This window comes from Pan troglodytes, chromosome 13 (assembly GCF_028858775.2).
Source record: "Pan troglodytes isolate AG18354 chromosome 13, NHGRI_mPanTro3-v2.0_pri, whole genome shotgun sequence".
Lineage (NCBI taxonomy): Eukaryota > Metazoa > Chordata > Mammalia > Primates > Hominidae > Pan > Pan troglodytes.
This window is the reverse complement of record NC_072411.2, coordinates 22,100,335-22,122,344: the sequence shown is the minus strand read 5'-3', so window position 1 is coordinate 22,122,344 and position 22,010 is coordinate 22,100,335. Positions and strand designations below refer to the sequence as shown.

The following is a 22,010-nucleotide window of genomic DNA, read 5'->3' as shown; positions in this document are numbered from 1 at the left end:
CCTCTAAAGGTACTACTGACTTATATGATGCTATTTTTTATTTGTCTCACGGACACACACCCCATTCATTCATTTACTCTCATTCATCCCCTCATCAACCATGTATTAAATGCCTTCCATGTGCCATGTTCTGTACTACACACCGAGGATATAGTAATGCTGTAAGAAATAGGCATATCCAGATCCACTTTATTTTGTTTTTTATGCCATTCTCAAGAAGCTCTTTCTATTTTTGTATTACCTTTTGAATTTTAGACATAGTTTTAGTCTTTGCAGGTTTTTGATAAGTGCATATAAGACAATATCATTCCTTTGCTAGATAGAATGCATGATAATGCTTTAAGTAATTGAAATTTAGAGGAACCTTCTCTGCCTAAATAGAGGCTTAAACCCACCAACCTTCAGGATAATTACTTAACAATTAGGAACAGCTAGTTCATTTTCATATATTATTTAGTCACCCTAAAGGGCTAGCATGCAAAGTTGGCTGGGTTTAGCTTGATGTGTGCAGCTCAGTTCTTTTAATCCATATGTTACTTTCCAAGGGACTCATAAAAGAAAGATAGGAATGGATTTTTTTTTTTTGAAGGTGAACATGATCCCAAGAGCAGTGTTTCTTAAATTTATCACATCGTGAGAATTACTTGGATACTTACTAAAAAAATACTCTTAGGTCCTTCACCCTGAAGATGCTGATTAAGTTTGGAAGGAACTAGAGAATCTGAATTTCTAATAAGCCTCACTGGTGGTTCTTAGGGTCGGACAAGTTTGTAAAAAAAAAAAATTCCAGAATTAAAATAAGAACAAGAAACCTCTGTCCTGATGAGGATGTCATGTCTGACAGCAGACGGCAGAGGCTGGTGTGATTGGGAAGCTGGTTGATAATTTTCTTCATTTCTTAAGCTGATATGGGTAATTTTATGTTTCTCCTGCCCAAAGAAACAATCCCGAGTGTTTTCTCAGCCTTACTGGGAGGGGAGGAGGAGAGTGGAAGAGAATAATGTAGATGAAATGGAAAGCAAAGACATTACATGGGAAATTATATGTTTTTCCAGAATGCCCTGATTTCTATGCCTATATAACAGAATTGAAATCAGCCTTTTATTCCATCCAGCCCTAGGACTTTTTAACTTTTTTTTTTTTTTTTTTTTTCCCATCAGTTCCACAGTCCTGAGTAAGGTCAGAATTGCCCTCTCAGTTATTGTCCAGGAGACTAAACTCTCTGGTTTTTCCTTCTTCTGGGAGAAATTGTTTTTTATAGAGAGCTCAGACTCTGACAATAGAGACCGTTGCTGAAGAAGCATAGGGAGTGTCAGTGTTTGTGTACTGGGGCTGCACAGGCTGTGGCAACACTGGCTAGTCAAAGCCCGGAAAGACCTGTGAGTTTGAACTCTTCTGGGCTGCCATTGTTCTGCTGGTTTCAGCAGTGAGACTGAGAGAGCCTGTTCTGTTTAGAAAAGCCACAGTGGTTTTCTAGGTAAAGTCTGCAGGAGATGTCACTTGGTGCCTTTTCAATATGAGTTTTCCACCTGCATTTTTGGAACCATTATGGGCCTTTAAAAAATTTATTAATAAGTCTCTTAAATATTTTATAATCTAGCTTCTGAGACAAGATGATTTTAAAACAGTTGTATGCTCTAAATTAAAAATTTAGAGGGTGAGTGCAGTGGCTCACCTCTGTAATCCCAGCAGTTTGGGAGGCCAAGCAGGTGAATCACCTGAGGTCAGGAGTTCGAGACCAGCCTGACCAACATGGTGAAACCCCGTCTCTATTAAGAATACAAAAATTAGCCAGATGCAGTGGTGTGTGCCTCTAGTCCCAGCTACTCAAAAGGCTGAAACAGGAGAATTGCTTGAACCCAGGAGGCGGAGGTTGTAGTGAGCGGAGATTATGCCATCATTGCACTCCAGCCTGGGCAACAGAGTGAGACTCCGTCTCAAAAAAAAAAAAAAAAAAAGAAAGAAAGAAAGAAAGAAATTTAGGCAGTACGTTTGAGTTTACTGGCAATTTTATTACTATAGTAATTGAGAAAAATATATATTCCTTAGGAGTTATTCATTGTCCACATCAAGGAATCCTAACATTTATGACTAATTAGAAAAATACTTTTTGTAAAGAATGAAAAACTCAGCTTTTGGATGAAAGTTTATTTCTAGGTTATTATCTTCAGTGTGTTATGTTCAGTAATTTTTGGAGATTTTGATAAGGGAAACATAATGTCTTTTATGTTGCACATGAGGAAGTTTATGATTAGATGTCATATGGTAAATGAATGCATTCTCATACTTTTTTTAAAAAGCTAGTATGCTTAGGAAAAGCATTCATATTTTTCCCAAAATAAGTAACTTTAAATGAAAAGTTACAGTGCTTTGAATGGCCTGTGGGGCTGACAACCATTGTTTGTTTGGGGAATAATCATGTTTATTAAGATGTAGTCAAAAGCCATATCAACTTAACTTTCAGTGATTTTAATTAAGATTACACGATAAAAATTATATAGCCTTGTCTTCTGTTCAGGAAAAAGAACTTAGATTTTAGTACAATTTTACTGGGAAATAAAATGTAAAAAATTATCCAAGAACTGTGAATTCTAGATAATTGTCCTTTTTACACGGTGGAAAAAGTATGCATGTCTATATATAGAAGTAAAAGGGTGTTAAGCTTCTTTTAAATTTTTAAAATATGAAGGAAAATTTTTTTTTTTTTTTTTTAAAAGGCAGGGTCTCATTTGTTACCCAGGCTCTGGAGTGCAGTGGTGCTATTACAGTTCACTGCACCCTTGACCTGCCAGGCTCAAGTGATCCTCCTGCCTCAGCTCCCCACCCTGTCTGTCAGAGTAGCTGGGACTACAGGCGTGCACCACCACGCCTGCCTGGCTAATTTTTCAATTTTTTTGTAGAGATGGGGTCTCCCTATGTTGCCTAGTCTGGTCTTAAACTCCTGGGTTCAAGTCATCCTCCTGCCTCAGCCTCCCAAAGTGCTGGGATTACAGGCGTAAGCCACCATGCCTGGCAGGAAATTATTCTTGTGGGGAGAATAGTTGTAGGTAGCGAAATGTAGAAATGATCAAGTTCCTCTGTTTTGGTTCTGTAAAAGATGTCAGTGTATGAGTAAAGGCTGGTTTAATTATGCCCCCAAGCAGTGAAACGTACAGCAGATATGTATGCCAAAACGTCCCAGTGTGATGAGAACAGAGACTTACTTTGAAGACCTTTTAATTTTATAATCTCTAATTTGGGAATTTGCTAGAAAATTTGAAACACGTAGGGAACAGAAAAACCCTAGTGACATAAGGCTCTCTAGTGGTTTTTCATTTGCCTAACAAGAAGATAGGAAAACCAGGCCTACAAACTACACTTGGTACGCAGGGTGAATTTCTCCTGGTTTGGAGTCTTTTCTAGAAGGAATGGCAATGTAAGTGAAAAAGAATCCTTAGGAGCAGTATTAAAAAGTCATGAGATGAATGATCTTTCTTTATTCCATGAAAGTCAAAGGCTTTGGGCTCCTCTTACAAGTCTTTGTTTTCCTCTGGGTCTGGTTTTGCTCTGGTTAGGTTTGTTTGTTGATGCGTATCTTATTCATCCTTCCCTCCAAAATTCTTTTTGTTGTACAGTTCTTTACCTCTTTTTTTTTTTTTTTCTGTTACTTGTGCTGACTTTTTTTTCTCCCTTCACATCTATCTACTTGTCTCTGTCACTTAATAGATTATAATACAGAACTGAAGTATATTTGTACTGCTTGTTGCTTTATTTTTATTTATTGTATTTTGAGGTGGGGTCTTACTCTGTCACCTAGGTTAGAGTACAATGGCATGATCATGGCTCACTGCCGCCTTTACTTGCCAGGCTCAAGTATCCTCCCACCTCAGCCTTCCAAGTAACTGGGACTACAGGTGTGCAACACCATGCCCTGCTAATTTTTTGTGGAGATGGGGTTTCGCCATGTTGCCCAGGATGGTCTCGAACTCCTGGACTCAAGTGACCCTCGTGCCTTGGCCTCCCAAAGTGCTGGGATTACAGGCGTGAGCCACTGTGCCCAGCCTGCTTGTTGCATTTATTGAAACTTTTTTCCCCTAATTACCACAGAGCATTTTATATCATCTTTTAAAAACATGCACAGGTACTCATAGTAATATTGCCAAATCAATAGACTGAAAACAAAACAAAATGAAACAAAAGACACCTTTTCCTATAAAATAAATATATATCTGAGTTTAACACAACAGAGGCCCTTTAAGCTGTATAGCTGTGTTCCCAAAAATGTAAGGAAATGTTCAAAACCAAGAGGATCACAGACTGGAATGGCAAGCTTGAACTGATTTTTAAGGCTGTCCCCGAGGGCTTAGTTATTTTTTTTTTTTAAGTTTTTTTTTTAAATTATACTTTAAGTTTTAGGGTACATGTGCACATTGTGCAGGTTAGTTACATATGTATACATGTGCCATGCTGGTACGCTGCACCCACTAACTCGTCATCTAGCATTAGGTATATCTCCCAATGCTATCCCTCCCCCCTCCCCCCACCCCACAACAGTCCCAGAGTGTGATATTCCCCTTCCTGTGTCCATGTGATCTCATTGTTCAATTCCCACCTATGAGTGAGAATATGCGGTGTTTGGTTTTTTGTTCTTGCGATAGTTTACCGAGAATGATGATTTCCAATTTCATCCATGTCCCTACAAAGGACATGAACTCATCCTTTTTTATGGCTGCATAGTATTCCATGGTGTATATGTGCCACATTTTCTTAATCCAGTCTATCATTGTTGGACACTTGGGTTGGTTCCAAGTCTTTGCTATTGTGAATAATGCCGCAATAAACTCACAACCGCTCAACTATATGGAAACTGAACAACCTGCTCCTGAATGACTACTGGGTACATAACGAAATGAAGGCAGAAATAAAGATGTTCTTTGAAACCAACGAGAACAAAGACACAACATACCAGAATCTCTGGGACGCATTCAAAGCAGTGTGTAGAGGGAAATTTATAGCACTAAATGCCCACAAGAGAAAGGAAAGATCCAAAATTGACACCCTAACATCACAATTAAAAGAACTAGAAAAGCAAGAGCAAACACATTCAAAAGCTAGCAGAAGGCAAGAAATAACTAAAATCAGAGCAGAACTGAAGGAAATAGAGACACAAAAAACCCTTCAAAAAATTAATGAATCCAGGAGCTGGTTTTTTGAAAGGATCAACAAAATTGATAGACCACTAGCAAGACTAATAAAAAAAGAGAGAAGAATCAAATAGACGCAATAAAAAATGATAAAGGGGATATCACCACCGATCCCACAGAAATACAAACTACCATCAGAGAATACTACAAACACCTCTACGCAAATAAACTAGAAAATCTAGAAGAAATGGATAAATTCCTGGACACATACACTCTCCCAAGACTAAACCAGGAAGAAGTTGAATCTCTGAATAGACCAATAACAGGAGCTGAAATTGTGGCAATAATCAATAGCTTACCAACCAAAAAGAGTCCAGGACCAGATGGATTCACAGCCGAATTTTACCAGAGGTACAAGGAGGAACTGGTACCATTCCTTCTGAAACTGTTCCAATCAATAGAAAAAGAGGGAATCCTCCCTAACTCATTTTATGAGGCCAGCATCATTCTGATACCAAAGCCAGGCAGAGACACAACCAAAAAAGAGAATTTTAGACCAATATCCTTGATGAACATTGATGCAAAAATCCTCAATAAAATACTGGCAAACCTAATCCAGCAGCACATCAAAAAGCTTATCCACCGTGATCAAGTGGGCTTCATCCCTGGGATGCAAGGCTGGTTCAATATACGCAAATCAATAAATGTAATCCAGCATATAAACAGAGCCAAGACAAAAACCACATGATTATCTCAATAGATGCAGAAAAGGGCTTAGTTATTGATGTGAATAGCTAGACGCACAGATCACAAGACCTTGAGCTGACCCAAGGTGAAGATTGAGAGTTGGCATTAAGCCAGCATTGACAAGGGGGCTGTATATCCATGACAAGGTGGACAGGTGAGAAAAACAAAACAACACAAAAAATCCTCTTTATCTTCAAGTTGATATAATGTCTGTCTTGACTTTGCCTTAAACAGAGGGGGGGGAAAAACCCCTAATCTTTTCTCATAATTTGTAACTAAGCTGTCTACTCACACAAGTTGTGGTTTTAAATTTACTTCACCTGTGGTGTTTGGAAGACTCCAAGCTAATGAATTAAAGTAGTTTGTGTTTATAGCCCCCAAGGGTGCCTGCCAGGAACAAACATTAAACTTCTGTAGAGGAAGCTACTCTCAAATCTAATTCCTCGGGGTTCATGCAGATGGAAATCAGTGAAATAAGAGTTCATACTCTGTGTTACATCCATTATGAGTGAGAGGCAGCAGAGAAAAAGAATAAAAACAGAATGTACCCTTAAGGACTTAAGGATCTGTTACAAAATGTAAAATAACTAAAGTGTTTAAAAGAAATAAACTCGCATTTTTTAAGGATATATACAACTTAGTAGCCAGAATAATCCTCCCAGTTGAGAATACATTACTATTCTAGAGTAAAAGCAGTGAATCCACACAGCTTCAAACCTAAGCATGGCTGGCAGGAGCCCTGGTATGTCAGGGTCAATGCTGGCCGTCACCCTGAGGCTTTTGGCTAAACCCTGGGGTCCTTGGGCATTTGATGTGATGATTGTGCAGGACATAAAGGACAGAAAGCCCAAGCCCATTTAAGACCTGCATCATCATTAGTGAACAAAAAGTTAACCTTACTAAACTGAAAAGAACAACAGAGAAATTTGCCCATCTTAACTCTCGTGCTGGTTAGAGGGGGAAAATAATCTCCCTCGAGAATGTGCAACCAAAATCCTGATGCAGGATTCTGATCAGAGTTTACGTTACCTTTGTAGTCTGAAAAACCCAAATAGATAAATCATTTTAAGTTGGCTGTGGATTACTTGTGTCCACAGGACACAAACAAAATCAGAGATCTTCTTTGGAATAATTCAGCTTTAATCTAGATCTTAAAGAATTCCCATAAATTTCCAAGAAAAGTGATCGTTTCATTGTCTTAACAGTTAAAGAAATAAAGTGAAATTGTAGAAAGGGAGTAAGAGGCTATCAAGAATGACCAAGCAGATTTTGAAGAAGAGCAAATGGAACTTCTAGAAATGAAAATATAATACATTATTAAAATCAAAAAGTGGTCAGGCACGGTGGCTCACACCTGTAATCTTAGGAATTTTGGAGGCCGAGGCAGGAGGATTGCTTGAGCCCAGGAGTTAAGCCTGGGCAATATAGTGAGACCCCATCTCTACCAAAAATTTTTTTTTACAGTTAGCCAAGCATGGTGGTGCACACCTGTAGCCCCAGATACTTGTGAGGCTGGGGCAGGGGGATCGCTTGAGCACAGAAGGTTGAGGCTGCAGTGAGCTGTGATCATAACCGCTGTACTCCAGTCAGGACAACAGAGCAAGACCCTGTCTGAAAAAAATAAAAATAAACTGCATGGGTAAATTGAGCAGTAGAATCAATGTAACTGAAGAGAGAACTCATGAATTAAGAAAGCTAGGAAGAACTTATCCAGACTGTAGTACAGAGTTAGAAAATATGACAGAGTTGTTAAGTTACATGCAAGATAGTAAAGAAATTTAACATGTCTAATGGGAGTTTAAGAAGAAGAGGGAGAATGGGGCAGAGACAATATTTGAAGAGATGATGGTTGGGAATTCTTCATAATTGATGAAAGACACTAAAGCCGGGCACAGTGGCTCATGCCTATAATCCCAGCACTTTGGGAGGCTGAGGTGGGTGGATCACTGAAGGCCAGGAGTTTGAGACCAGCCTGGCCAACATGGTGAAACCCCGTCTCTGCTTATAATACCAAAATTAGCTGGGCGTGGTGGCTCGCACCTGTAGTCCCAGCTGCTTGGGAGGCTGAGGTGTGAGAAATGCTTGAACCCGCGAGGTGGAAATTGCAGTGAACCGAGATCACACCACTGCACTCCAGCCTGGGCAACAGAGTGAGACTCTGTCTCAAAAAAAAAAAAGACACTAAAGCACAGATTGAAGAAACCCAATAAATTCCAATAAGACAAAAATAAAAAATCTGCAGTTAAACATATCATAGTAAGGCCAGGTACGGTGGCTCACGCCTTAATCCCAGTGCTTTGGGAGGCTGAGGTGGGCTGATCACTTGAGGACAGGAGTTTGAGACCAGCCTGGCCAACATGGCAAAACCCTGTCTCCACTAAAAATACAAAAACTAGCCAGGTGTGGTGGTACATGTCTGTAATCCCAGCTACTCGGGAAACTGAGGCACGAGAATCACTTAAACCTGGGAGGCAGAGATTGCAGTAAGCTGAGATCACGCCACTGTACTCCAACCTGGGTGACAGAGTAAAGTTCTGTCTCAAGAAAAAAAAAAAAAAAAGTAAAATTGCACAACACGAAAGGCACAGAAGCCACTAGAAAAAGAAACTACCTACAAAGGAAAGCCAAAGATTAACTGCAAAGAAAACAGGGAAATCTGAATAGTCTGAATAGGAAGGGTGGAGCATATCAGTGTTCATGTCCTGTTTCTGATTTTATACTATAGCTTTGTAAGATGTTACCATTGAGAGAAACTGCATAAAGAACACACAGGAATCTTAAAACTTAAAACTGCATAGGAATCTATAATTATCTCAAAGAGGTTTAATTTTAAAAGGAGGGAGCCCTTAAAATTACTGTATCTCCTCTAAAGTGTGATTTAATGGCTGCGTTTTTCATAATATTATTTAAAGATAGTAAAGCATCTTTAAAAAATTAAGCCAAAAGAAGGAAACAAAGGAGAGGATAAAAGGAAAATGAAAAATCAAGACAAAAGCATGCATATAAAAAGGTAAAAATAGGGCGGGCATGGTGGCTCACGCCTGTAATCCCAACACTTTGGGAGGCTGAGGCGGGCAGATCACCTGAGGTTGGGAGGTCAAGACCAGCCTGACCAACATGGAGACACCCCGTCTCTACTAAAAATACAAAATTAGCCGGTCGTGGTGGCACATGCCTGTATTCCCAGCTACTCGGGAGGCTGAGGCAGGAGAATCACTTGAACCCGGGACACAGAGGTTGCAGTGAGCCCAGATTGCGCCATTGAACTCCAGCCTGGGCAACGAGAACGAAACTCTGCCTCAAAAAAAGAAAAAAAGAAAAAGAAGTAAAAATAAATTCAAATAAACCAAGCTTTGTGGTTAAATGAGAAAGATTGTCACGCTTGATTTATTTTAAAGCTCTAGCAATATAATATTTATTTTTTATTATTTTTAAATGGAGACAGGGTCTTGCTATGTTTCCCAGGCTGGTCTCAAACTCTTAGCCTCAAGCTGTCCTTCTGCCTAGGCCTCCCAAAGTGCTGAGGTTACAGGGGAGGGCCACCACGCCCAGCCCAATGTGATATTTAAAGAGAGAAATCTAAAACGTAAGACTACAGATAGAAGACAAAGGATCAGTAGAAGAAAGCTGTTGAAGAGTATTTAGTAACAAAGGCAAAAAAAAATTTGTAATTGATGAAAGACACTAAAGTTGGGCATGGTGGCTCATGCCAGTAAAAGAGGATTGCAGGCGTGTACCACCACGCCCAGGTAATTTTTGCATTTTTAGTTGAGACAGTCTCTCCATGTTGCCCAGGCTGGTCTCTAACTCCTAGCCTCAAGTAATCCACCTGCCTCAGCCTCCCAAAGTGCTGGGCTTACAGGTGTGAGCCACTGCACCCAGCAAAATTTCAGTTTTTGAAAATACTAATCAAGTAGGCAAACTTTTGAAAAATGTCAATTGAAATACAGAAAAGGTACAAATTAACTGTTAAGAATAATAAATTAGGCATAAATGTGGATCAGTAGAGTTTTAAAGGTAATAGGAAGCCAGGTACAATGGCTCACACCTATAATCTGAGCACTTTGGGAGGCCAAGGTGAGAGGATTGCTTGAGGCCAGGAGTTTGAGACCAGCCTGGGCAACATAGTGAGACCCCCATCTCTACAGAAAATTTAAAAATTAATATGGCGTAGTGACATACACCTGTAGTCCCAGCTGCTCCCAGCTACTAGAAGGCTAAGGTGGGAGGACAGCTTGAACCTGGGAAGTGAGGCATCAGTGAGCTGTGATCGCACCATTCCACTCCAGCCTAGGCAGCAGAGCTAGACTCTGTATCAAAGAAAAAATAATAATTTTTTGAAATTAAGGTAAGATAAACCTATGACAGCTTTGTTAACAATTCAAAAACAAATTGTACAAGTTTCAAGAAAACCCAAAACTGTTTCTTCAAAGAAACAAGCAATGTGAGTAGTTCTAAGACTGCTCATTAAACAATTTGAATCAGTAGTTAAAAGTTCATTGTTCTATTCCCACCCTGCCAAAATAAACTTAATAAAAATGGAAAAGATACTCCAAAAATTCCTGCCATGCTCAGATGGTTTCGCACACAAGTTGTATCAAAGACTGGATAATTGCATTGTCAGTTTATCAGTGGAGATGCAAAATAATAATAATAATAAAAACATTAGGTAATTCCAGTCTTACGTAAACTCAGAGAATAGGAAAAGAGGGAATACTTCCCTCACTGGTTTTATGCAGCTAGTATGACCAGAGTACCTACAAACATTGTGTATGTGAGTGTGTATGTCATGACCACGTAGGTTTAGCCCAGGTTTAATTTTTCTTCTTTTCTTTTTGAGACAGAGTCTCACTTTGTCGCCTAGGCTGGAGTGCAGTGGCACGATGTCAGCTCACTGCAACCTTTGCCTCCCAGGTTCAAGCAATTCTCGTGCCTCAGCCTTCAAAGTAGCTGGCATTACAGGCCTGCACAACCATGCCCAACTAATTTTTTGTATTTTTATTAGAGATGGGGTTTTGCCGTGTTAGCCAGGCTGGTGTCAAACTCTTGTCCTCAAGAGATCCTCCCACCTCAGCCTCCCAAAGTGCTGGGGTTACAGGCGTGAGCCGCCGTGCCTCACCTATTACTTTAAAATTTATTAATGTAGTTTAAATTCGGGAGAAAAACCCTCTTATCTAAAAAGATCAAAACATCAAAAAATTCAAACATTTATGATAAAAATTGTTGGCAACTAGGCACAGAAATGAATTTTCTTTTTTTTTTTTTTTTCTTTTTTAGACAGGGTTTTGCTCTTTTGCCCAGGCTGGAGTACAGTGGCATGATCTTGGCTCACTGCAACCTCCGCCCCGGGTTCGAGAGATTCTCCTGCCTCAGCCTTCCAAGTAGCTGGGATTACAGACATGCGCCACCATGCCCAGCTAATTTTTGCATTTTTAGTAGAAATGGGGTTTCTCCACGTTGGCCAGGCTAGTCTCGAGCTCCTGACCTCAGGTGATCCGCTCACCTTGGCCTCCTAAAGTGCTGGGATTACAGGCATGAGCCACCGCTCTGGGCCAAATTTTCTTAACCTGTTGGCAGATATACTTTCTGTGAAATTTCAGAAATTCTTTTTTAAAATCTTGTTTGAGTCAACAGTGCTTACCCTCACTGCTTCTATTTTGCATTATATTACATGACCAAGACACCACAATAAAGGCAAAGAAGTAAAAGTGAATTATTTGAGGGTAATAAGCTGATGAGTTATTTGTGGGTGTTATTCTATTTAGATAACCCCAAATCTGTATACAAATTAGCGGAATTAATAAAAGTTTAGCAGAATCCTAGAGTGTTAAGATCAAAATATAATGATTCCATTCTTACCTGCCAAGAACAGAAAATATAATTTAATAAATTATAAAAATAAAGCAACTTTAAATAAGTCTATAAAAATTGAGTAAGAACTTTGAAAAAATGATCAGACTTTATCAAAAGATATTGAAAAAGTTAAATAAACATAGAAGATACAATGAATGAGAAGACCAATATTATAAAGCTTTTCCCCTTAACCCAGAGTTTCACATAATGCCAGTCAACATTTCAACAGGCATTGTTATTGTGTCTGCACATACATATGGAAGACAGCAAAGGGCTTTGGAAAAGGCGAATTTACTTGTCCTGCCAATTAGCAGGATGTCTTTTTAAAAAGGCTAATCACAGGCCGGGGACAGTGGCTCCTGCCCGTAATCCCAGAACTTTAGGAGGCCAGGGCGGGTGGATCACTTGAGGTCAGGAGTTGGAGACCAGCCTGGCCAACATGGTCAGATCCTGACTCTACTAAAAATACAAAAATTAGCCAGGTGTGGTGGCATGTTCCTGTAATCCCAGCTACTGGGGAGGCTGAGGCAGGAGAATCGCTTGATCCCAGGAGGTGGAGGTTGCAGTAAGCCGAGGTCACACACCACTGCACTCCAGCATGGGCGACAGAAAGAGACTCTGCCTCATATATTAATTAATTAATTAATTAATAAAAAGCTAATCACAGTATTGTGATGTCGTGTAGGTATGGACACATTGACTAGTGGGACAGACTAGAAGGCTGAGAAACCCAGACACACATAAGTGCTGCTTGATAAACAATGAAGTGGTATTTTAATCAGTAAGAAAAGCGTTAAGTAAATTTATTTCAACATTGGTTAGTTATATGGAAAAAATAAAGTATATCCGTTCTTTATCCATACATAAGTGACTTTTCAAATAAAATATTAGCAAAATAGTAAGCTTTAGAAAAATATAGACCTTGTGTTATAATTTAAAAACGTTCTAAATATGTAAAACAAAACCACACAGTTATTGGTTGTGAAAACATGTATTTACAAAAAAAAAAAAAAAAAACAAGGGAATGCTGAACACTGGGTTTAGGATCATGTTACCAAATGTTGGGGGAAAGTAGAATACGAGAGGGTTAGCAAAGAGAGTTTTTATTTTTTAAGCTAAATGAGTATACATGTTCATTTAAAAAATCTTTTTGTGACCTAAATATTTTATAATGAGTTTAAGAATTTAAATTCAGTTGTTTTTTTCATGTTCGCTTTGCCTTTGTGATTGCCTTGATTTAGCTCAGTGACTTCCTTAGGAAAATCAGAGGTCATCACTCATAGGCTTCCCAGTCAGCCAGGCACAGGTATCTAAACCAGTAGTGTCACATTGAACAAATTAATTAATTTCCCTGTTTCTCGGTTTTCTCATCTGTAAAATGGGAGTAATTACTTTATATGCTGTGAGGATTCTGAATGGACTCATATATAGTTGTTAGTAAATGGTATAGCTTTTCACTTCTGTATAGATTATAGAGTTTATGTATAAGTTTTTCCTTAAACTGAAAAGTCATTGATTCTTAACTAGTTTTATTATTTTTTTAATGCCAGCTTTCTTTCATTGCTCTTTACCTTCCTTTCTTGAAACTTTTTCAAGCTTTAGGATTTGCTTCCTGCATTACTTCTCTGTAAGCTTTGTCGCTTGCGGGGGTAGAAGTGATTTTGAACAACATAAAAGCCAGTGGGAGTTCAAGTTGGTTGTGTTTTTCCTATCCTCATTGAGTTACGGCCGGAGAGGCATTTTGTGCTCCCTCGAAACCAAAAAGGCCCATTTTTTTTTTTTTTTAAAGTTTAATCGCTAATCATACTAGTCTGGTCACTGATGATTTTGTGTTTCTGAATTCATTTTTATTTTTATGGCTTCGTGGTTCAATAATTGCTGTAATTTTTTCATAACTGCCTACAGCATTGGATTATCTTTGGGCCATCATTTCTCTAGGTACTCCTAATACTGATTCTTTTTAGCTGTATCTCTCTTTTTAGCTTTATCTTTTCTTTATCTTAGAAACTTACTGACATACATGCTTTAAAAATAGAAGTTTAATGCTGCATATCAAAAACACATTTATTCACTGGGGAGCTATAGCTTCTGTGATGGCTGAGTTAAGAAGGTAGACTTTTTTATTTTGGGGTTTTTTTTTGGTATTACTCTTATTTTCTATAGTTTGTTTTTTACAGTGACAGTAAATATTTTCTGTTTTTGGAAATTTGTCAGATTTGTAGACAATAAAAAAGAAAATTTAATCTGGAAAAAATTATGGGAAATGTCCTCAAATGGATATCACTTCCTCGTCTGAAGAGATAACATAGTAAAATAGCTGGAACCTAAACAGCTGCAGGTCCATGGCTCCATCTCAGGAGTTCATCCTGTGTTCGTAGAACAGTTGTGTGCGGATCACATGCACGTGTGTGCATGCACGCACAGGGAGACGTGGCAGACCTCGTGTGGAGGATCTGCTCACAGAAGCTGTTGCTCCCCATGTAGTTGGCTGGTCACTGCCCCTCTTTTGGGGCATGGGTTCTTTTCTTGAGGAGGTGGCACTTACTGGAAACGTTGTGAAACGCTGTTTTTGCTGTGTCCTCCAGGTCGGATCCGCACAAGACGGCAAAGCTCTGGGAGTGCCACCAACGTCGCCTCTACACCTGATAACCGGGGCCGCAGTCGCGCTAAAGTGGTTTCACAGTCCCAGCGTAAGAAACATATTTTATGCTCTTGCTTACCTCAGTTTTATTCAACAGCTCATTCTGCAGTTGAACATTTTACAATCTTTATATTGACTTCAGAGGGAAAAACACATTTTTTGTGGCTCTGAGATACTGTGAGTAATCTTACTGTTTGTTGGGTAAGCTTAAAAAATGAAACATTTCAGGCATACATTTGTCTCCTGTCCAGGTGATTTACATTTTGTATTGTTAAGCATTAAACATTAAAATGTAGTTTTTCTCCCTCCTTTGAAGCCTGTCAAATTGTAACTTATCTGTTCTGTGACTCATTTTTGCATTGATAAGGAATCCTTCTGATGTAATTTTACAACAGTACGTGGGCAGAAAACTATTAATGCTATGTTCTTTCCAGTGGTAAATAAGTAAATCCATTAAAAGCTCTCCCCCTTTAATTCTGTGCTCTAACATTTGCAGCCCGCACCTCTCTTCCTGCCATGTGGGCTCTTGCTTTGCCTAGCTGCTTCCATGATTGCGTCTCTGTATATGTGAAGTCAGTTGGTTTGTTAGCCTTAGCCATGAAAGCAGCCACAGCTGGAATGAATTTATTCTGGTCACTCTTCAGATCCTCACTTGGTGTCTCACTTTCCAGCCACACATAAACTTTAAGGGGCCCGCCTCCTCTCTATGCATGTCGAGTAGAGCTGGGTAGCAGAGTGCTCCTGGGCAAGGTGAGCGTGGGAAGGAAGAGTCTTCCTGTCCCCAGGAGCTGCATGCGGTCCCACAGCACAGCACTCACTAGCTGACATTTGCCTGCCTCCTTTGTGGCCCAAGGAACTGTCTGTCTGTTGTAGAGAGTGATCAGTCTGCACCAAACCTTAAGAGCTCCCTTAGTATAGAAAATGGCCTTGTTCAACACCTTCTGAATTTAAATTCTTTTCCCTTTGATAACTGCAGTCCTCATGTTATATAATTTCTGCAAAGAAAGCAGAAGATCAGTTATAGTGCTGCCTTTGGTGAGGCTACAGAACCTTCCTGTGGCCTAGGTTGTATTGTGTAGTGTGATACACTACAAGCATGGGTTTCAGTGTCAGACAAAACTGGGTTTGCATCCTGGCTCCAGTGTGATGTTGGGTGAGTCTTTTAACCTTTGTGAGCCATTGTTTCATTGTCTGTAAATTGAGTGATAACAGTTCCCACCCTCATGGGGTTTTAATGAGGATTTAATGAGCATTAGGAGCCTAACATGTGATAGTTAAATGGACGCAAACTTTATCGTCATAGTTGTTTCAGATCAGCAGACTTCCATCCTAGCTGAAGTTGAGCCTCCTTGATCCCTGTCTACTTCAGTAGGTTTAGGAAAGAAGGCTAGGAATGGATTTACATGATGAGGGATGCAGTTCAGGATAGATTGAGTCCGTTAAAACCAAGAATGCCCTCCTTAGTGTAGAACTTAAACTGGATTTTCATTCAGATCCAGGGTGCAGGTGTAGCCCAGAAGTGTCTGTCTTGGGAACAACTTCTTGGCTCTGGTTATTCTGTTGAACGCTAGTGATGCCTGGAGACACAAAAGGATATTTGACTCATACATATGGGTCAAATTTTACTGCAAAGGAATTCTTGACAAAAAGTGTTCAAATCTCAGAATCTAGGTCAATATAATGAAATTAAGCCAAATAAAAAATGTCTAAGCATGTAATTTTGCAGTGTTGCTTCCCTCTGTGGGGGTTGAGGGTTGAACAGTATTTTACATATTTCTTTCTAATGCTGTTTATCAGCACTGGGGTCTTTGGGGTTCCCTGCCCCAGCTAGGTCAATGCTGTAATTTTCTCTCCTATATTGCAGGTTTTAGGAATGTGTAGGTTACCTTGGCAGGTGGTGAAGATTACAGTTCCTTCTCTAATAGTGATTAGGGTGATAATAGAGCTTTAATTTTTCAGTCTTATAAAAATACTGTACCTAGCCTTGGGGCTCCCCTTTTAAAATTCCTTAGTTTTACTTCACTCACCAAATCGTACTCAGGAAGAGTGACCACACTAGCCAGTGATCAAGCCTATACCTTAAGCTTATGCATATACATTAAATATTTTAAAAATTATTTTAATAAGTGGTAAATATAAGTGTATATATCACAAATGTAGATATACTAGTATTCATAGTCCTGATTTAATACTAAGTAGGCTTCATTAATATTAGATTTAGGGCCCTTAATAATTGGCATATTTTAAATATTTGAGGTTTACGGGAAGTCAGGACAGGTGAAACTAGTTAACAGCAGTTTCTTTCAGTTAGTTGATGTTTATTGAGCACTTACTATGTGGCAAGCACTTCTGAAGATGGTAGTGATACACAGATGAGTAAGTTACAATCACTTCCCTCAGGTTGCTTAAAGCTAGAAAGCAGATGTGAGCCTGGCACATTGTAGGTTTGAAAGTGTTTTATGAACAGATCTGAAATAAATGCTAATGTAGAATGACAAAGATAAACATAAGTACAAAAATAGGAGGAACAAGTCCTAGGAAATATAGCTGTTTTGCTAATGTATTTGTGAACAAAGACCTTTGTGTTGTGTTGCATGCTGACCTTCTGTATTGTGTTATTGTCTTTTAATCCACTTTTTGCCTGTCCTTTGGTCTGCTCTCATAATCAAGGATCCAGATCTGCTAATCCTGCTGGTGGTAAGCCATTTCTCTTCTTGCCTTTTTTTTTGTTGTTGTTGTTGGCATTCTCCCTGACCCCATGTTCCTTGCACAATATTAATTTCTCTCTTTATTGTAAGCTTAGTTAATCTTTCTGCGTTTTTCTTTGTGTTCAAATTCTAGAGTTTGAAATGGATTTCTTTCCCCTTTATACATAGTTTAATAGTTTATATAGCTCAAATTTTATGGGTAAAATTAATAGGTCCTGAGACAAATTCTTCATTGGTTTTTATAATGATTTTTCACTTCAATTTTTAGTTAAATCATTATAAACTATTAATTTTTGTGAGTATCCACCTACGTGGTTCATTTGAATGATGGTGGTTTTGATTTATATAATATGTACTTTTAAATAATATATATTTAAAATAAACACACATATAAATTTACAGGTAAGTGTTGCTTCAAATGCTTTCTTCCTCTGGGTCATTCTATTCTAGTACATAGTAAATGTATACTTTATATTTTAGAATGTATTGCCTTCTCTACTTAGGGAGGTAATCTGTCAATGCAAATGATTGCCATTTGAGTGTATTGGTGTGATGCTTAAAATTTTGTTGTTTCCTCTGAGAGAGAATTAGGTCCCACAAGAAATAGTAATATATGTATCTAGCTACTTACCTATTAATAAAAATTATCAGCCATATTATTTGTTTTTAATTTCCAGTTTTATTGCATACTTCTCAGAGAATGTGGTCCGTGTTATTTCTACTGTTGTAGATTTTTTTTTGAGATTTACTTTGAGGCTTAATACACAATTTTTATTTTTAATATTCATGTGTGGAAAGGTAAAAAGAATATGTGTTCTATCTGTTGGGATATATATGTGTATGTGGGAAGTGTGTGTTTTTATACATACATATACACACACAGACACAATTTTGACTGCTCTGTCAATTTCTGTGAGGTATATAGTTTCTCAATATTATTAGTCTTTCCATGAGGTCTTTCGGTAAGTATGGCTTTTTCCATTTCTTCCTGTACTTTTATCATTTTTTAGTTTTATATTTCAAAACTATGTTGTTTGGAGCATAAAGGTTCGTGATTATTATATCTTCATGGACAATTATTCTTTTATAAATATTAAATATCCTTCTTTGTCTTTTTTAAATGCTGTGTTTTATTCTATTTGTTTTTGTTTGTGGTGTATTGTTTGACTTTTAAAAATACCAGACAGCTGAATTTCATTTTATTTTACTTTGCATTTTCTTTTCTTTTCTTTTTTGTTCTTTTTTAAGAGACAGGGTCTTGCTCTGTTGCCAGGTCTGAAGTGCAGTGGTGTGATCATGGCTCACTTCAGCCTTGACCTCCTGGGCTCAAGTGATCCTCCCACCTCAGTCTCCCGGGTAGCTGGGACTAGAGGCATGTGCCACCATGCCTGACAAATTTTTACAATTTTTGGAGAAGTGGGGTCTCCCTGTTGTTGCCCACACTAGTCTCAAACTCCTGGGCTCAAACTCCTCCCACCTTGGCCTCCCAAAGTGCTGGGACTACAGACATGAGCCACCAGCCCAGGCTTGTTTTAATCTCTTTTAAATCGATGAATTTAATCCAGCCACATTTATTATGATTAACTAATATGTTTGAGCTTCTATCTTATTTTGTGATTTTTATTTACCAGGTTTCTGGTTATTTTATCCCCCTACTCCCTTTTATATCATTTGTCAGATTAATAGAGTTTTCTTGGATTCATTTTCTGTAGCTAATGCTAAGAAAATTGTTATAGTTCTACTTCTGCTCTTCTAGCAGTGACACCTAAAATTTTTAACATAATCAGCTCTTACAGAATTAAAAAAACAAAATAAGAATAAACACCTTTGTGACATTTGTAGATATTTACTGTGGAATAAGGAGGCTATTCCACCAGTAATTCTTCTAAGTATATTCTTTTATGATATTCAATTGTCTTTTATGCTCCTACATTTAAAAAAATTACTACCACCAAATAAAAATTTATTTTTATATAAAATTATGTATTTTAGCCAAATTAATGTGTAAAATCTGGCTTTTGAAAGTATTATAGTTCATTCCTACATTTACATCTATTATTCATTGTCATTTTGCTTCACTTTTAGCTGGCAGCCGGTCAAGTTCCCCAGGAAAATTGTTGGGAAGTGGTTATGGTGGACTTACTGGGGGCTCCTCACGAGGCCCACCTGTGACACCGTCTTCAGAAAAGCGAAGCAAGATTCCCAGGAGCCAGGGATGTAGCCGGGAAACAAGTCCAAACCGAATAGGATTAGGTAAGGATTCTCAAAGATCTTGGAATACCATTCCCAGCTTGGTCATAGTTTTGACTATAATCTAATGACTATGTCTAATGTAGGAAATATAGATCTATTTTTTGAACTGAGGATGTCACTTTGCCTGGGTGTGCTTTATACAGATTATGGCATATTGAGGTTTCAGTTAGAAAAATATATGGGACTTAACCCTTCAAATTGATGGGAAGGAATTATGTCATTGTAGGCTTTTGTGTTTTGCTGTCATTGTACAAAGCATTGGAATTGGGGAAATAGCAGGGTGTTTCCCCCACAATTAGAAGCAGTGTTGCTTTTCATTTTCCTTTTACTGATTAGCACTAAGTAGACATTAACCTATATGAATTTTTCAAAAACAGCATTTAGGGTCCACATTTATTTTAATTCTGGTCTTCTCTAATCTAATTGGTGAAACTTATGGTGAAAAAATATGTATAGTTACTTTTGACATAGATTTGTTTAAGCATGAAAGCTAGGAATTGATTAAAACCAATACATAATATTTAGTTTTGTGTTACTTAGTTTCTTTGTAATAGTGTGTAGAATCATGTGAATTACTGTCAGCCGCTTAAATACCTTTTGTTCCATTTAAAATCTAATTCATACTCTAACTTTTTAAATATAAAATTTAGAAGTCTTTGTGATATAATACAAAAAATCTAAATTCATACTCTATGACTTCTTTACTTCCTAAGGGTAAAATGTATTAATATAAAATCAGACTACTGTATTCTTAAATTGTGTTGGCTTATCTTTCTCATTTATTCATTTATCTCATCAACAGTGTTTACTATGATGTACCAGGCACTTTGTTAGACCTGAGAATTAGAAGATACATGAGATAGATTTAGATTCTGACTTCAAAAAGCTTGATATCTATTGGGGAGAGGTGGAAATGTAACACAGTATGACAAATACTATGAAAGGGTGCTTCACATAATCAAAACTATGACCTAAAAAAGGAGTATCTTAGACCCTTGGCCACCCCAGATTTCTTGCTAGGGGAGGCTGCCCAGAGTAGATTCTGTTTTCATGAAGTACAAAATGGGATTGGTCCAGGTGGGGAGATGAGGGGAAAGGTTTCTAGAGGAGAGAGAAGCATCTGCAGAAGCAGTCAGGCAAGAGGCAGCCACATGTAATTCATTTGGCTGCTGTAAAGGAAGTCAGAGTGGGTGGGAGTTGGGGGCAGAGACTGGTAGAGTCCAGCTCATGAAAGTCTTTGAAGCCGACCTTAGCTACGAGAAGGCAGGAGAAGATATTTAAGAATGGATAGGATTTGATTTGAAATCCTATTTCCAAAGCAAGTAGAAAGTATTTCTTGGTTTTAGTAAATCTCTATGATGCCAACTTTTTATTGGCATTGCGTAGTGTGGTCTCTTAGCTGACAAGTTATTTGGGTGTTGATGTGGATACAACCATAGAAAAGGTCACAGCTGGAATATCTGAATTTTATGTCTGATGCTGTAACATATTTGTGTTTGGAAAATGCATTTGATTTTAAATCTAGGTGTTATGTTTTAGCCGTCTTTTTCCATAGTTAATTGTTTAAGTTTATAGGATGTCTGTTTGCAACCCATGTTAGTTTTATACATTTAAAGATTCTTTTCTGTTTTGAGATTTTTTTCTTTTTATATTATTAAAGATGCCATTTTAATCTTCTTCTTGAAATTGGGAAATAACTCAACTTCATTTATCTAACATAATTCTAATGTGTTCCATGGTTTTAACTAGGAAGTTTGTGTTGTGTGTAGTTGAAAAGACAATATTTTATATGTTTTTAAAACAGGTATTATGGAGCATCAGTAGGAACTTAAGCCTGTTCCCTTCCAAAGAGTTATTTGAAATATTATTTGAAGAAAGTTATTTCCTTGATGCTAATTAAAGGGATCAGTTACGTGTAGAGCTTTGAGGTCATACACATAGTTTATATTAAAGAAGATATTTTCTTTAAATTTCTACACATTGCGAGAATATATGCATATAAAGAAATATATATGAATAAAATGTATTTTCATTTTTTTCCTATGGTATTGCTTAGAGATTGCATTTAATAGGGTGGCAGACATAATAGCATTATTCAATAATAGATTATATATTACTATTATCATTTAGTATATACTGGATATATGCCTGTGTTTCTTAACATTTGACTCATTGTATAGTAGTTTTCAATATAATTGTTGAAAAAAAGAGGAGGAACATCTTTTAGGAATATTTTCTATAATTCCCAAACCAACAAATTGAACAGTTTTAATGATAGCTAAACTAGGTTTGGAATTTGCACTGAGAATTAATCGTAGTTATCTACAAATCGTGTTTGGTTCAACTATGCCTCTTTTTGTTTGAAATGATACTTCTTAACAAAATTTTCTTTTTTCATTTGTTTTAAAACTGATGCCAAGGCTCTTCTTTGGCATTTAGATTTTCTTAAGCAGAACAGCCTGTAATTCCTATTAAATATTCAAGAAGCAAAATATATCCCTGATATTCTTTTTTCTTGGTGATTTGTTCCCTCATAAGCTATCTGACTAGGAAAATATATTTTTAAGTTGTTTTATTTCTGTGTGTCTTAAAGATAATACTTTATAGATACAATAAAGTCACATAAATCACTAGCATCTATAGTGATTATATTTTGGAAGTTTGCCCTTGTTCCCTTCTCCCACT

General features: G+C 37.7%; 1 protein-coding gene across 50 annotated transcripts in view; it reads left to right on the top strand.

The window, feature by feature from the left end:
- CLASP1 (cytoplasmic linker associated protein 1) overlaps nucleotides 1-22,010 on the top strand; it is a 308,996-nt gene that overhangs the window by 202,211 nt on the left and 84,775 nt on the right. For 34 of the 50 annotated variants that reach the window (XM_063790384.1, XM_063790383.1, XM_054678946.2 and 31 more), the window contains 3 exons: nucleotides 14,309-14,413; nucleotides 17,035-17,061; nucleotides 19,158-19,325. In XM_063790384.1, the coding sequence (XP_063646454.1) occupies nucleotides 14,309-14,413; nucleotides 17,035-17,061; nucleotides 19,158-19,325 (300 nt within the window). The remainder of the gene's footprint in view (nucleotides 1-14,308; nucleotides 14,414-17,034; nucleotides 17,062-19,157; nucleotides 19,326-22,010) is intronic. The other 16 variants (XM_054678949.2, XM_054678935.2, XM_054678948.2 and 13 more) reach the window with 1 other exon arrangement.